The sequence below is a fragment of the Anomaloglossus baeobatrachus genome, chromosome 1 (assembly GCF_048569485.1).
Source record: "Anomaloglossus baeobatrachus isolate aAnoBae1 chromosome 1, aAnoBae1.hap1, whole genome shotgun sequence".
Classification (NCBI taxonomy): Eukaryota; Metazoa; Chordata; class Amphibia; order Anura; family Aromobatidae; genus Anomaloglossus; species Anomaloglossus baeobatrachus.
This window is the reverse complement of record NC_134353.1, coordinates 13,922,432-13,940,083: the sequence shown is the minus strand read 5'-3', so window position 1 is coordinate 13,940,083 and position 17,652 is coordinate 13,922,432. Positions and strand designations below refer to the sequence as shown.

At 50.9% G+C, this 17,652-nt stretch overlaps 1 protein-coding gene across 1 annotated transcript; it reads right to left on the bottom strand.

Annotated features, from left to right (window-relative positions):
• Positions 1–16,369: 16,369 nt before the first annotated feature.
• LOC142269257 (N-acetyltransferase 8B-like) lies at positions 16,370–17,050 on the bottom strand. Its single transcript, XM_075332398.1, has one exon. It carries the CDS (start codon positions 17,048–17,050, stop codon positions 16,370–16,372), a length of 681 nt encoding a protein of 226 aa, XP_075188513.1.
• Positions 17,051–17,652: the final 602 nt, after the last annotated feature.

The following is a 17,652-nucleotide window of genomic DNA, read 5'->3' as shown; positions in this document are numbered from 1 at the left end:
GCAGTCACTATTCTGCTGTTACATTGTGTCTTATCGTCCAGTCACCTCCAGAGCTGCAGTCACTATTCTGCTGTTACATTGTGTCTTATCCTCCAGTCACCTCCAGAGCTGCAGTCACATTTCTGCAGTTAAATCGTGTCTTATCCTCCAATCACCTCCAGAGCTGCACTCACTATTCTGCTGTTACATCATGTCTTATCCTCCAGTCACCTGCAGAGCTGCAGTCACTATTCTGCTGTTACATTTTGTCTTATCCTCCAGTCACCTCCAGAGCTGCAGTCACTATTCTGTTGTTACATCTTGTCTTATCCTCCAGTCACCTCCAGAGCTGCAGTCACTATTCTGCTGTTACCTCACATCTTATCTTCTAGTCACCCCCACAGCTGCGGTCACTATTTTGCTGTGATATTCAGAGCTGCAGTCACTATTCTGTTATTTGATCACAGGGTGTAAATAAAGATGCATAGTATAAGTATCACATTTATATTTTTATATATTTAGAACACCAGGCCTCATTTATTTTACATCTCACAGATACTTGCACTTAGTGATGGTATCGTAAAATCCCAAATCTAAATAATATTTATAAGTTTGTGGCTGTAACATGAAAAAATGTAAAAATAAAAAGTTGTCAGAGTATGAATACTTTTGCAAGGCTCTGTATGTGCTAGATTTCACCACTGACAAGTGTGAACATCTCCTCTTGTTCCTGCGGGATTTCATGCTTGGTAGATTCTCACTGTTCCTGTGCTTGTTTCTAAAATTCAGTACATAATGGGAGCTGGCACCCCAATGAAAGCCAATCGGGGTTCCTCCCATTTTTGATAAACAACCAAAGTAAAGCAGACAGCTCGGCACCGGTATTATCAGGCTGGGAAGGTCCATGGTTATGGCCCCCCCAAGTCTAAAAATAGCAGCCTGCAGTCGACCCAAAAGTGGTGCCTCCATTAGATGATGAAATTCTGGTGCTTCGCCCAGCTCTTCCCGGTTGTCCTGGTGCGGTGGCATCCAGGGTAATATGTTTGGGGTTGATGTCAGCTGTATAGTGTCAGCTGGTATCAAGCCCAGAGGTTAGTAATGGAGACGCATCTATCAGACACCCCTATTACTAACCCAGGGATTGAAAAGCAAAATAGAAACACAAAAATAAAAACCACTCTCCTTTCCTGGTTCATCAATTTATTATAAAAAATCCATGCAGATCTGACGTAGTCCACCAAATCCAGCGTAGTCCACTGAGTGATCACAGCCTTTGAGCAGCAGCCACTCCCGACTCCCACTGCGCTCCACGACACTCGCCCATTATGATGAGCGGTGACGTTACTGAGTTCAGTGTGTGCTGGGAGAGGCTGCTGCTCAAAGGCTATGGAGGCTCAGAACAAGGCTGAGAACGATGCCCAGAATGAGGCTCAAAATGAGGCTGAAAACGAGGCTTAGAACAAGGTTGAGAACGAGGCTCAAAACACGACTCAGAATGAGGCTCAGAACGAGGCTCACAATGAGGCTCAGAACGAGGCTCATACCACGACTCAGAATGAGGCTCAGAACGAGGCACAGAACGAGGCTCACAATGAGGCTCAGAACGAGGCTCATACCACGACTCAGAATGAGGCTCAGAACGAGGCACAGAACGAGGCTCACAATGAGGCTCAGAACAAGGCTCATACCACGACTCAGAATGAGGCTCAGAACGAGGCTCATACCACGACTCAGAATGAGGCTCAGAACGAGGCTCACAATGAGGGTCAGAACAAGGCTCATACCACGACTCAGAATGAGGCTCAGAACGAGGCTCATACCACGACTCAGAATGAGGCTCAGAACGAGGCACAGAACGAGGCTCACAATGAGGCTCAGAACGAGGCAAATCACAACGATAATAATCTTCATCTCAGCTAAAAACAAGTGGAATATATCAGATGTTTTACTAAAAGTGTAAGGTCATAAGATCACGAGCTTTTAATCATATATTTGATAAATATATGCATACCGTAATCATTTATAAGGAGATAATATTATTACACTTATTATGACATTGATGAATATATGCATTAACATAATAAATGATATTCTTACAATTTATTATGACAGTGTTGTCATGATGTATTTTACCTTCTCACTGTATTTGCTGTAATACTATGTCAGGATGTGATGTCACTTTCCTTTGGTTGTACTTACTGAACACTTTGAAATGTCTTGGGATGTAAGTAACCATACCTTCCCCCCATCTCCTGTGTCTCTGGGCCCATAATGCAATTATCTCTTGTCCACACAGCCAGGGGAACTTCTCATTGTTTCGTAAGCAGTGGATAACGCCAACTACACAAACCTGTAGACATCTCGGAGCCAACCTTCTAGAATCTTCTAGTGGGCCCAACCATTGCATAGACCCCTACCCTTGAGGGGCGGGCCCACGAGCTCAAACAATTCACTCCTGTTTCTAAATGCAGTTGGGAGTTGAGTTTTTGAAGAGGAAGGGAGCGAGATCTGAATCTGCGGACAGACCTCGCCGTCCAGTGGATTGTGTGGGATTTCTGGGACTCTGAAAAGGACTATTACGTTGTGATCTGGCACTTTGGATTATCGGGAGGTGCCCCCGAATCTGTTTTATTTGGACTTGTCGTGTGCTGTTCCTGTATTCCTGTTAGTAAACCTGTTGGATCATCCTCGGCCTGTTGTCTCTCTTTGCTCTGATGTACACCCCGTCACAAACTGGTGGCAGCAGCGGGATCAGAGCAGAAGAAATGGAGGACAACAGCCAATCGACGTCTGAAACCAGAACCTCAGGATACAGGAACTGGACTGTGGCGAGTCTACAAACAAAGGCCCGTGAATTAGGTGTCGGCTACAAAGGACTCTCTAAGGAGCAACTAATTGAGGCATTGGAACACGCTTGCCTGCAAGATGGCACCGAGGAACAATTTCCACAGCAAGGGGAGCAAAGACGGGAGCCGGAGGTGAATACCCAAAAAAGTCAATGGGTTGTGTGGTACAAGGAAAAGATGGCACTGCTTGGAGATGAGGCCACCATAGAAGATAAGAGGGAGGCCATGCGTGGAGCTGAAGAGAAGGAGCGCAGGATGGAGGAGATGGCATTGCTGGATAAGCAGCTCGCTGTGGAAGCCGCAAGAGGTTCCAGACAGACTGTAACCCCAGCACCCATCATGAGGGAACTTCCCAGAGTGTCCCGCAAAGACTTCAAGCAGTTTAATGAGGCTGCTGGTGACATTGAGGGCTTCTTCCAGGACTTTGAGCATCAGTGTCGATTAATGGAAGTCCCAGAAAGGGAGCGCGTCCGGCATCTGGTTGGGCTCTTAGAGGGTGGAGCTGCTGCAGCCTATAGAGCTATGGACCCTCGGTGGAACTGTGAGTATGCGGATATTAAACAGACTATTCTAGAACATTATGCTGTAACGCCAGACACTTACAGGACTCAGTTCCGTACTCTAGCATGTGATGAGGAAGTGTCCTTCAAGATGTATGCCCACAAACTCAAACATCTGTGGCATCGTTGGTTGGAGGCAGAGGAGGCCTTAACCTTGGAGACCGTCCTCCAGGTCCTCCTAAAAGAGCAGTTTTACTTCAAGTGCCCCGCTGAGATCCGGGAATGGGTGCGTGAAAGGAGACCAGCCACTGTGGAGGAAGCTGCAGCTCTAGCTGATGAGGCTCTCACCATCAAGCCTCAGTGGAAAAAACTACTACCCAGTGAGAAAAAAAACACCAACCCCCCAACGCTGGTGGCCCCTGGTCCTTCTGGCCCCAATGTTCACCATCACCCTAGACCGTCAACTCATGGGGACCTTCGTGTGACTGTGCCTCGCATTACTCATGCTCCACCTTTGGGAATACGACGCGGAGGAAGAATCCCAGAGCGCAGATGTTATGGATGTGGGCAGCCTGGGCACATGCAATTCCAATGTCCAGGTGTTCGTAGACAGAACAGCTACAGACCGCCTTTGCCTGTTCATTACCTACAGACACCTTCACCAGGAGAAGAGCTGGATTCTGTGCCTGATGACTTGCCAAGTGACTCAGATATCCTGGCTCCCCTACCCGGAGTCTATGGGGTGCGAGCTCCAGCCACCTGTTCTTCTGATCTTCAGGACAAACATCTACAGGAGGTCGTGCTGGATGGCCAAAAAGTTGTTGGCTTCCGTGACACTGGGGCTTTCCTCACCATAGCCGATCCCCGAGTAATTCAACCACAAGCAATTCAAAAGGGACCAGGAATTGCCATTGAACTGGCAGGAGGTACCCAGAGATATATTCCAAGAGCGAGTGTGACCCTGGATTATGGCTTTGGGGCAAAACAATGTGTGGTCGGTGTGATGAGCGGCCTCCCTGCAGACGTTCTTCTAGGAAATGATGTGGGGAATCTTCATTGCCACTTTGTCGGTGCGGTAACCAGAAGTCAAGCCAAGAGAGCAGCCCATGTGGATGTGTACAACCCATCCATGGAACTGAGGCCATCAGAACTGCCATTACAGCCGGTGAGTGATTCTTCTTGTGGGGATAATATGAATGTTACTTGGGATAAAGTTCAGTTTAGACAAGAAGTAGAGACTGACCCCACCCTTGCTAGTTTTAGAACTCGGGCTGAAATAGGGCAGCTAGGGGAAAACGGAGAAAGAATTATCAGAGAAAATGGACTTCTGTATCGGGTTGCCAATGCCGACTCCCTAGATAAGCCCTGGACTTATAGCAAACAGCTGATTGTTCCTCAGAAGTACAGAATTCCCCTATTACACCTGGCTCATGACATTCCTACGGCTGGCCATCAAGGCAAAACCCGCACCGAGAGACGATTGACTCAAACTTTTTATTGGCCGGGGATTTCCCAAGCAGTGGCGCATTTCTGCCGAACTTGTGACATATGTCAGCGTAGAGGGCGACCCGGAGATCACCCAAAGGCACCCCTGCAACCGCTCCCTATAATAGAAGAACCCTTTCAAAGAGTAGCTGTTGATATCATTGGACCTCTGGCTAAACCAAGTAAATCTGGAAAGCAGTACATTCTCACTGTTGTGGACTACGCCACCCGATATCCAGAAGCCGTGGCCTTGTCAAGTATCTCTGCAGCCAAGGTGGCCGAGGCCTTGGTTATTATTTTTACCAGAGTAGGATTCCCCAGTGAGATCTTGTCGGACCAAGGCTCCCAGTTTATGTCAGAGTTGGTCCAGTGTCTGTGGCGCACCTGTGGAGTACGAGCGATCCGAACGACCCCGTATCATCCCCAAACAAATGGACTTTGTGAACGATTCAACGGCACTCTGAAGAATATGCTGAGGGCCTTCACGGACCGAGATTCAGACTGGGAGAAGTACCTACCCCATCTCTTGTTTGCCTATCGGGAAGTTCCCCAGGAGTCCACTGGGTTCTCCCCCTTTGAACTACTCTATGGAAGAAAGGTCCGAGGACCCTTAACCCTACTCAAGGAATACTGGGAGGGGCAAGTTGAAGATACAGGAACCCCTGTTGTCCCTTATGTCCTAAAGCTGCGAGAAACCTTGGCCCAACTTGCTAGTTTTGCACAGAGTCATTTGCGTATGGCTCAAACCAGACAGAAGACATGGTATGACCGTAACGCACGCTATCGGGAGTTTGTAGAAGGACAACAAGTCTTAATGATTGTTCCCCATCGGCAGAATAAACTGCAGACCACATGGGAGGGTCCCTTCCGGGTTCTCAGAAAACTGAATGATACCAATTACCTTCTTGCTTTAGATGATCAGGGGCTAAGGCAAAAGACTGTCCATGTGAATATGATTAAGGAATACCATGACCGGAACATTCCAATGATAGCAAGCTGTCGGTTGGCTTCAGAAGATGGTCAAGAGGATGAGGACTCTCTACCTGATCTCGTGGAAGCAGCGAGAGCCCCATCCACTGTGGAACAGGTTCCCCTGGGAGATTACCTGGACTCCTTACAGAAAATCCAGATGCTGGAAGTGCTTCAACAGAGACGGGCTGCTTTCTCATCCCAACCAGGTCGAACCACCGTCACCCAACATCATGTGGACACTCAGGGCATCCGTCCCATACAACTGGCTCCTTACCGGGTACCTGAATCAGTTCGAAACACCATGCAGCACGAACTGGAGGAGATGTTACAGCTTGGGGTAATCCAGGCCTCCCATAGCCCTTGGGCCTCCCCTGTGGTGTTAGTACCCAAGAAGGATGGGAGTACTCGATTTTGTGTGGACTATCGGCGACTAAACGACCATACCGTCAGCGATCCTTACCCAATGCCTCGTATTGACGAACTTCTAGACCGACTGGCTGGGTCCCGATATGTCACTACCTTGCATCTCAGTAAGGGATACTGGCAGATCCCTCTAACGGATGAAGGGAGAAAACGGTCCGCTTTTATAACCCCCTTTGGTCTGTATGAATTTCTAAGCATGCCTTTTGGAATGAAAAATGCCCCGGCCACCTTCCAGAGAATGGTGGATCAGATCCTCCGGGGATGTGATGACTTTGCTTGTGCCTACTTGGATGATATCGCCGTCTTCAGCCACACATGGGAGGAACATCTGAATCAAGTAGCCATTATTTTGGACCTGATTCTTGCAGCCGGCCTAACTATTCGACCCGATAAATGCCAATTGGGGATGGGGGAAGTCCAGTACCTAGGACATAGAGTGGGAGGAGGGAAGCTCCGACCTGAGCCTGCCAAAATCCAGGCTATTAGAGACTGGCCTGTACCCCAAACTAAGAAACAAGTTATGGCTTTTCTGGGCACTGCCAGTTATTACCGAAAATTTGTTTCTCATTTCAGTACTGTGGCCAAGCCTTTTACCGACCTGACCAAGAAAACAATGCCCCGGCTGGTGATCTGGACTCCAGCCTGTGATGAGGCTTTTAACCGGCTGAAGGATGCTTTGATCTGCGATCCTGTCCTGGCTGCTCCAGACTACAAGAGGAGATTCATTGTGCAAACGGATGCCTCTGCTTATGGACTGGGAGCTGTCCTCAGCCAGGTGAATGCAGCTGGGGACGAGCACCCCATCGCCTATCTCAGCCGGAAACTGCTGGACCGAGAAGTGGCCTATGCAACTGTTGAGAAGGAATGTCTGGCTGTAGTGTGGGCCCTTAAGAAACTACGGCCGTATCTGTATGGACGGGAATTCACTGTGGTTACTGATCACAATCCCCTCACCTGGCTGAACAGAGTCTCTGGGGACAATGGACGCTTACTGCGATGGAGCCTGGCTCTGCAGCCCTATAACTTTACCATACAATATAGAAGGGGCAGCCAACACCAAAATGCAGATGGACTGTCCAGGCAAGAGGAGCCTTGAGTCCTGTCAGCCATGCCTGCGTGTACTTAACCAGCGACCTGTAGAGGTCCCTAGTACGTACACAAGTTGGGAGGGGAAGGAATTGTCATGATGTATTTTACCTTCTCACTGTATTTGCTGTAATACTATGTCAGGATGTGATGTCACTTTCCTTTGGTTGTACTTACTGAACACTTTGAAATGTCTTGGGATGTAAGTAACCATACCTTCCCCCCATCTCCTGTGTCTCTGGGCCCATAATGCAATTATCTCTTGTCCACACAGCCAGGGGAACTTCTCATTGTTTCGTAAGCAGTGGATAACGCCAACTACACAAACCTGTAGACATTTTGGAGCCAACCTTCTAGAATCTTCTAGTGGGCCCAACCATTGCATAGACCCCTACCCTTGAGGGGCGGGCCCACGAGCTCAAACAATTCACTCCTGTTTCTAAATGCAGTTGGGAGTTGAGTTTTTGAAGAGGAAGGGAGCGAGATCTGAATCTGCGGACAGACCTCGCCGTCCAGTGGATTGTGTGGGATTTCTGGGACTCTGAAAAGGACTATTACGTTGTGATCTGGCACTTTGGATTATCGGGAGGTGCCCCCGAATCTGTTTTATTTGGACTTGTCGTGTGCTGTTCCTGTATTCCTGTTAGTAAACCTGTTGGATCATCCTCGGCCTGTTGTCTCTCTTTGCTCTGATGTACACCCCGTCACAAGTGTAATTGTATATATTGTATTATCTTGTTCCTTTTTTAGCACATCTTGATTTTTATAAGCACTGCCTCATTGTTGGATTAAATATATAAAATATAATAGCTTTGATTCTCTTGCTCTATAAATCGCAACCCCGAAGTCATACACTACCTGTAACAGTGTCTTATCAGGCTGATAAGCGATGGAGACAGTCAATACTATTTCTTAGGTTATTTTGGAGTTTGGCAGTGAATGTACTGACGTATATATATATATATATATATATATTCCATGCGTTGGAATCATGTGCATTTATAGAATACGCTCACTGAGTTCCCCAATAGCTGGCGTAGCAGTGTTGTTTGGGACACATTAGTGACAGCGGTGGGATATCTTTGTGACCCCCCCCCACCTGCTGTCGCCTTGACAATTCATCCTGGTTATATATCATTGAACACATAGGAGAGGCTCTAGAATTTGCCACTTAATTATTGGGTGCGTGAGGTAAATCCTGGGATATGAAGAGGAATTATGATGCCCAGTCATAATTTCTCTCATCACTCCCTGGTGGCACCCCATCCCTTCTCCCTTCACACACCAAGATCCTTCTCAGATGCCCAACATCTGAAAAGGTGTCAAATCCCAGTACACATCCAAAAGCAATCTCCTATGATATGGAGATTAGGTGTCCTGTCAGGCCTTTACAACTAAGGGAGAGGAAGACCCCCTGGGGGGTTGTGTCCATTCATCAAAGAGAGTGGACAGGGACTTAGCAAAACCAAAAGGAAGCTAGTCACAGCAGGAGAGCATATTGCTGGTTCCGTAATATCATACACAGTTATGATATTACCGTGCGTCTCAGCCATACACCCCCTACATCATTAAAATCAGGACTTCGAGCCGCATCTCTGTATATCCTCGAAGTCTCTGTTGTGCCCTGGGGCAGCGAGATATAGAGAACTGCTAGTAGGAGACCGGTAGATGAGTCGTGCTTGGACTCAAAATGCAGAGGGGACCCAGGTGGATCTGATGACTCCAGAACCGTCCCGATCGGACCTCCCAGTCCCAGAGTTGCGGGTAATAGTCCCTTTTGGGATATTACGTTGGACTCCAGCCAGGGGAGTGGCAGTGCTTCCCTCTGAGGTCACGAAGGTAGATGGGGACAGGGATTCGGCCAGGTTGATAACCACAGTTCAGACATTTTGGCTTGTTTTTTGCCGGGGGTCACGTGTGGATACACCTGTGGGAAAGTTCCTGGAAACCTGGTCTACAGCGCCCCCCTGTGGCCAGACGCACAAGGTAACTGCTTGAATTTTATGCCTGTTTGTAATCCATACTTTGCCTGTAAATGTACTCTGACCTAACTGTACATTCTGTAGATTCCCTATTGTATATATTGTAGTTTCTAGTGTGGCTTAGGCCGATTAAATTATATAATTAATCTTGGGCTGTTCTGTTATCTCGATCTTGAATCCCACGTCTGTGTGCTCAGTTAATAGTTACCGTAAATCGGTTGGTGGCAGCGAGTTTGTGCCAAGGATCATTGTGGGGTGAGATTTGGGGAGGTTTTTATATATTCCGTCCACGGAGGTCGGGGTAATATATACCCTACTCTCACCGGGAGCCCTTCAAGCATCGGCACAGTAGAATAGCGGCCTCCTTGCTTATTGTCAGGCAATTCAATAATTGGCCTGACTATAATAGGGGCGCTAGAGAGTGCGTCACGTGCTCTGTCTGTCGGTCGGGGGGTATAAAGGAGGGGTGTGACTCCCGCTTGTTACCCCCCGATCGTGACATATTGGTGGCAAGCGGTGGGATCGAGATAATAGTGTGTGTGAGTGTGAGACCCATACTCCCAGACACTAAAGACTGCCAGCAGCAGCTGTGGCTGCTGGGGTCTTCAGACCAGACCAACACTAGAGTGTCAGAGTGCAGATACTGTAAGGTGTGTGGGCGCATCAGGTGGCAGTTCTGTGTCAGTGACCAAAGTCTGCAAGAATGGCAGAGAGCACCAGGGGCCGCAAAGCTAAAGAACTGGCCGATGCTCTGGCCAGAGGCGAGGAGATGGAGAACGGTATTGTGGACCGCAATGAGGAGGTTGTCCACGAGCCCTCCAAGAGCCTGACGCCAGAGAACAGCTCTGTAGAGGACATCGCACAACCTGGCGCTCATGGACAAGATGAGGAGCAGCTCACTCAAATGTCCTCAGGGAGCCAGATGCCAGTCCTGCGCTCTGAAATGGACAGTGAATCACCTGGCTCTGCAGCGTGCCGCAGATCACCACTTGCCAATCCTCCGAGCCTGGCAGGCTCGGATGCTCTGCTACAACTGGCTATGGCCCTACTCTAGGCTGGAGACCGGGAGGGCTACAAGGACCTCATGGCAGAGCGCAAGGCAGCACGTGAGGCTGCGGAGCGCAAGGCAGAGCGTGAGGCTGCAGAGCGAGAGCGCCAGGCAGAGTGTGACCACCAGCTGCAGCTAGCTCAGCTCCGGCCCTCATCAGCCACCCATGACCATCGAGACACCAAGCTTCCAAAAGTCTGTGCTGAGGACTTCCCAGTGCTGGAGAAGGATGGAGACTTGGACTCTTTTCTGACTGCCTTTGAACGGACTTGCCGGCAGCACCATCTGGACAAGGACCAGTGGGCCAAATACCTGACCCCCCGTTTAAGGAGTAAGGCCCTGGATGTCCTTGGGGACTTGCCTGCTGAGACAGATCAGGGCTATGACACCATCAAGCGGGCCCTGATCCAACAGTACAACCTCACTCCGGAGTCCTACCGCAAGAAGTTCTGGAGCCTACAGAAGGGACCAAAGGACTCCTGGGCTGACCACCGGTGGGCACTTGCCCGAGCTGCCGACCACTGGACCCAAGGCCTGCAGCTTACCACCGGACCAGAGATCCTGGACTTGTTTATCACGGAGGAACTCTTGTGGAACTGCCCTGAGGACCTCCGCCAGTTCATCCGAAACCAGAAGCCAAAGGAGTCCATGGCTATAGCTGCCCTGGCAGATGACTACACCAACAATCGGGCCCCTGAGGCCAGGAGAGCAGCCGCCAGCAGCACCTGGAGAGGGGGTAAGATGAATTCTGCGACTGCCCCACCTGCCCCTAGACCGCAGGGGTGCCCCCCTCAACTCCCCTCTCCAGGCCCGTGGCAGAACCAAGGCGGTGCCACCAGTGCAACCAACCCGGACACTTCAAGGCCATGTGCCCTCAGCGCCCCAAGGCCTCGGCCCAAAAACCGCCCACGGTGTGCTGTGTGGGTGGGGGGGGGGGGGTGGTAGGTCCCTGGACAACTTCCAACCTGTCACCGTCGGCCGATCTATGACCATGGGACTGCGAGACTGCGCCGCTGAGGTGACTCTGGTACAGCCTGAGATGGTGTCCCCCCAAGACTTGGTACCCGGAAAAACCATCGCTCACTCTGGGATTGGAGGCATTGACCCGGCACTGCCCATCGCCAACATTTATTTGGAGTGGGGTGAGGGAGGTGGGGATAACTGATCGGATTCCCACCAAAGTGTTACTTGGGACAGATTTGGGGCGGATAACCTCCCAGTTTGAGGCCCCTGAATCCCCAAGGGCTGATCTTTCGGCCAGTACGGACATACCCCCCAATAATGTTGATGTGTTATCTATGCATGATGTAAGGGAGGAGGGTGTGAACTCGGATTTTTCTGCTTACACAGACACCATAGACACATACACAGCTGCAGCTGTGACAGGGGAGGGGGTTGGAGAAAGGTGTGACAATGCCCCTACAAGTGTTCAGCCAGTGAGCTGGGATCTGTTGCCCTCTGCAGGGATAAGCAGAGAGCAGGGTACTGCATGGGGAGAACCAGGGTGTGGGGTGGGGGCTACCACAGCAAATTCGGGGTCCCCAGAGATTTCACAGCGAGGTTCTGTTGCTGCAGCGGGGGAACAGGCAGGTGAGATTGGGGCTGGTCCAGGAGCGGAAGTGCTCCCAGGTAAGATCTCGGTGCAGGGTTCCCCCACAACCGGGGTGTCAGGAAGCCAGGTAGGTCTGCCTGAACCGGTGACTTGTTCAGGAATGGAGGAGGAGCAGGCACGACCCACGGTTGCAGCGGCTGTGGCCGCTGTCACCCGCAGTGGGAGTGCTGGAAGTCAAGGGGCCTCCCGGAGGTCCGATAGCTCTTCCCCTTCTGACCAAGTGGCAGCCGAGTCAGGCGGAGGCCAGGACACAGGTCCCGGGGTACTGACCGAAGATGTGACAGTCTCGTCGATTCTGGCCACATCTAGTCAGGGGTTTCAGGCAGCGTTAGAAGCTGACGACAGCCTGAAAGCTCTTAAGGAGCAGGCGGCACAGCCTCCCTCGGACTCAGACCCGGAGCGAGTGGTCTGGGACCAAGGACGGCTGTACCGGGGCACGGTCCAGCAAGGTTCACCAGAGGCGTGGCCCAGGGACCGACAGTTGGTGGTACCCTATCCATTCCGGACGGAGTTGTTGCGGATTGCACATGAGATTCCGATGGCCGGACACCTTGGGATCGCTAAGACCAAGGCCAGGTTAACCCAGCATTTCTACTGGCCAAAAATGGGGACCGATGTGGCTGCCTACTGCCGTTCGTGTGGCACCTGTCAGAGTGTGGGGAAGGCGGGGCCACTGCCCAAAGCCCCACTGGAATCTTTGCCCATCATCGATGAGCCTTTCAGAAGAGTGGCTGTCGATCTGGTCGGCCCGCTGGCCATCCCCAGCAGCTCCGGGAAACGCTTCATACTGACGGTAGTAGATTATGCCACCCGGTACCCCGAAGCAGTGGCCTTGTCATCCATTTGGGCTGACAAGGTGGCCACCGCATTGCTGGAGATTTTCTCCCGAGTGGGTTTTCCCCAGGAAATGCTCACTGACCGGGGGACCCAATTCATGTCACAGCTGATGGAGTCCCTCTAAGCAAGTCCAGGTGCAACATCTGGTGGCCAGCCCGTACCATCCACAGACTAATGGCCTGTGCGAGCGGTTCAATGGCACCTTAAACAGATGCTGAAGATGTTGGTCGACTCCCATGGGCGTGACCGGGAGCGGTATCTCCCACACCTGTTATTTGCTTACCGGGAGGTTCCACAGGCCTCAACGGGGTTCTCACCTTTTGAGCTCCTGTACGGGCGACGTGTGTGGGGCCCCCTGGCTCTAGTGAAAGAGGTTTGGGAAGGGGATTTGGCCACCCCTGGAGTGTCGGTCATTGAGTATGTCATGTGCTTCCGGGACAAAATGCAGGCCTTGACACAGCTGGTGCACGACAATATGCCTCAAGCCCAGGCCGATCAGAAGCGTTGGTACGACCAGAATGCTTGTGAGAGGACCTACCAAGTGGGTCAAAAGGTGTGGGTACTGGTCCCGTACCACAGGACAAGCTTCAGGCAGCCTGGGAAGGCCCATACCTCGTGTATCAGCAGCTCAACCCTGTAACTTACCTGGTCACCCTGGACCCTGCCCGTGGAAGGCGGAAGCCCTTCCATGTGAACATGATGAAGGCACATCATGAGCGGGAGGCGTGTGCGCTCCCCGTGTGCAACCTGACTGAGGAGGGAGAGGCGGAAACCCTCTTGGATATGCTAGCCCAGGTTAGGGCAGGTGGATCCATTGACACTGTGGAGGTTGGCCACCAGCTTTTGGAGGACCAACGGTCCCAGCTGTGGGCCACCCTATAACCCTTCCAGGGGTTGTTTACCAACCAGCCCGGAAGGACTGAGTTGGCCGGCCATCACGTGGACACTGGGGATCATCCACCGATCTGGCGTTCAGCATATCGGGTCTCCCTGGAGGTGCAGCAACACATGCGCCAGGAGATTGACGAGATGCTGAAGCTGGGGTGATCCAGGCATCCAACAGCGCTTGGGCCTCGCCTATAGTCCTCCTCCCTAAGAAGGACCGAACCACTCGGTTCTGCGTGGACTACAGGGGGCTCAATGCTGTCACGGTCGCCGATGCGTACCCAATGCCACGCATCGATGACCTGCTCGATCAGTTGGCCGGGGCTCAGTACCTGACCATCATGGATCTGAACCGGGGATATTGGCAGATCCCCCTGACTCGCAAGGCCAGGGAACGCGCTGCCTTTATTACCTCATTTGGATTGTATGAGTCCATGGTGATACCCTTTGGAATAAGGCATGCCCCTGCCACTTTCCAGCGGATGGTCAACACCCTGCTCAAGAGACTTGAAGGGTACGCGGCCGCGTACCTGGATGACATTGCCATCTTCAGTCCCACCTGAGAGGACCACCTAGAGCATCTAGCCCAGGTGCTCAGGCGGATCCACCAGGCAGGTTTGACCATCAAGCCGGGAAAGTGTCAGCTGGCCATGAGCGAGGTCCAGTACCTGGGTCACCGGGTAGGCGGGGAAGCTCTAAAGCCAGAGCCTGAGAAAGTGGAGGCCATTATGTCCTGGCCCACCCCCAGGACCAAGAAGTAGGTGATGTCCTTCTTGGGGACCGCCGGGTACTATAGGAGGTTTGTTCCACACTATAGTAGCCTGGCGAAGCCCCTGACGGACCTCACCAAGAAGAAGCTGCCCTCAGCAGTCGATTGGACAGTGGACTGCGAGACAGCCTTCCGGGCCCTAAAGGGTGCCCTGTCCAGCCCACCAGTACTACAGGCAGCCGACTTTGTGCGGCCGTTTGTAGTACAAACCGACACCAGTAACTTCGGCCTCGGTGCGGTGCTCAGCCAGGTGGACTCTGTGAGCCAGGAGCACCCCGTCTTGTATCTGAGCAGGAAGCTGTTGCCGAGGGAGGTGGCCTACTCCACGATGGAAAAGGAAGGCCTAGCTATAGTGTGGGCTCTGCAGCGTCTGCAACCTTATTTGTATGGGCGCCGCTTCATCGTGGAGATGGACCACAACCCCCTCAGCTGGTTACACACCGTCTTCGGGACGAATGGAAGGTTGTTGCGGTGGAGCCTTGTGCTTAAGCAGTACAACTTCACCATTCGCCACAAGAAGGGCCGTGACCATGGTAACGCAGATGGGCTGTCCTGACAAGGAGTGGTCGCGGACGGGCGCCCGGGGGAACACCGGAGTGTGCTGCCCCCTAGCGCCCTCTAAAGGGGGGAGGTGTGAGGTAAATCCTGGGATATGAAGAGGAATTATGATGCCCAGTCATAATTTCTCTCATCACTCCCTGGTGGCACCCCCTCCCTTCTCCCTTCACACACCGAGATCCTTCTCAGATGCCCAGCATCTGGAAAGGTGTCAAATCCCAGGTACACATCCAAAAGCAATCTCCTATGATATGGAGATTAGGTGTCCTGTCAGGCCTTTACAACTAAGGGAGAGGAAGACCCCCTGGGGGGTTGTGTCCATTCATCAAAGAGAGTGGACAGGGACTTAGCAAAACCAAAAGGAAGCTAGTCACAGCAGGAGAGCATATTGCTGGTTCCGTAATATCATACACAGTTATGATATTACCGTGCGTCTCAGCCATACACCCCCTACATCATTAAAATCGGGACTTCGAGCCGCATCTCTGTATATCCTTGAAGTCTATGTTGCACCTTGGGGCAGCGAGATATAGAGAACTGCTAGTAGGAGTCCGGTAGATGAGTCGTGCTTGGACTCAAAATGCAGAGGGAACCCGGGCGGATTTGATGACACCAGAACCGTCCTGATCGGACCTCCCAGTCTGGAGTTGCGGGTAATAGTTCCTTTTGGGATATTACGTTGGAATCCAGCCAGGGGAGTGGCAGTGCTTCCCTCTGAGGTCACGAAGGTAGATGGGGACAGGGATTCGGCCAGGTTGATAACCACAGTTCAGACATTTTGGCTTGTTCTTTGCCGGGGGTCACGTCTGGATACACCTGTGAGATAGTTCCTGGAAACCTGGTCTACAGCACCCCCCTGTGGCCAGACACACAAGGTAACTGCTTGAATTGTATGCCTGTTTGTAATCCATACTTTGCCTGTAAATGTACTCTGACCTAACTGTATATTCTGTAGATTCCCTATTGTATATATTGTAGTTTCTAGTGTGGCTTAGGCCGATTAAATTATATAATTAATCTTGGGCTGTTCTGTTATCTCGATCTTGAATCCCACGTCTGTGTGCTCGGTTAATAGTTACCGTAAATCAGTTGGTGGCAGCGAGTTTGTGCCAAGGATCATTGTGGGGCAGCCAGTGAGATTTGGGGAGGTTTTTATATATTCCGTCCGCGGACGTCGGGGGGAATATATACCTTACTATCACCAGGAGCCCTTCAAGCATCGGCACAGTAGAATAGCGGCCTCCTTGCTTATTGTCGGGCAATTCCATAATTGGCCTGACGATAATAGGGGCGCTAGAGAGTGCGTCACGTGCTCTGTCTGTCGGTTGGGAGGTATAAAGGAGGAGTGTGACTCCTGCTTGTTACCCCCCAATCGTGACAGGGTGCATCAAGTTTTTTTATCCTGTGATTGGATATCGTATCGGTAGTAAACATCTATGAGGTCTATGTATCTGGTACACCAGTATTCTGGGTAACAGTAGTGTGTTCTCCTGAATCCCATCTTGTCATAGAGGTTGCAGGAGCTTATGTGGTGCAGTGAGCTTTCCAGCACCACCGCCCTGTAGTCTCTTTCCCGAGCAAAGTCGATGACGGTGCGGCACAAGGCTGACGCTATTCCTTGTCTTCTGTGTCTTCTAGGAACTGACAATCTTCTGAGTTCCATTTGCTTCTCTTCTCCTGTTTGTAGTTTTGGAGCTGCCGCCACAATCCCTACGATCTCTTCATTTGACTCTGCCACCCAGAAGCAGCGGTCCTGCCCTTGCAGATAATACTTCTGAATGTCCAACAAGTCATCCCTCAAGCTGTGCTCCGTATAAGAGGTGAAGATGTGTCTATTGATGAACCAGACGAGACCTAGGACAGCGATCCCGACCAGTACAGAAGTGAGAGGAGATCCGGAGACCAGGAGAGGAAGCCCGGTCACCACCAGAGCGGGGAACCAAACCTGCGGGAGACGAAGTGTATGACGGAAGGCAACGCCAACATGCTCCGAAATACCACCAACAAAGATGTCTCTGACTGTGTGGTAATCTGAGGCCTGGTAGAGGCGGATGTGGAAGACGGGCATGACAGGGTCTCTGAAAGAAAACATAATGGAGGATCAGCTCTAATCAAGAAGGTGGAGAAGAACAGTACATACATGAGGAAGAAAAGAAGGAAAAAGGGAAGAAGAGGGAGAAAAAAGAGGAAGAAGAAGAGAAAGAAAAGGAGGAAGAAGGGGAGAAAAAAGAGAAAGAAGAGAAAGAAAAAGAGGAAGAAGGGGAGAAAAAAGAGGAAGAAGAGAAAGAGGAAAAAGAGGGAGAAAAAAGAGGAAGAAGAGAAAGAAAAAGAGGAAGAAGGGGAGAAAAAAGAGGAAGAAGAGAAAGAAAAAGAGGAAGAAGGGGAGAAAAAAAGAGGAAGAAGAGAAAGAAAAAGAGGAAGAAGGGGAGAAAAAAGAGGAAGAAGAGAAAGAAAAAGAGGAAGAAGAGGGAGAAAAAAGAGGAAGAAGAAGAAGCAGAAGAAAATGAAACGAGTGAAAAAGGATGAGGAAGAAAAAGAGGGAAAAAGGAGAGGAAAAAAATACGTAGAAGAAAAATAAGAGGAAGAAGGAGAAAAAGAAGAAATTGAAATAAGAGGAAGAAGGAGAAAAAGAAGAGAGTGAAAAGAAGAAAAAAGAAGAGGGAGAAAGAA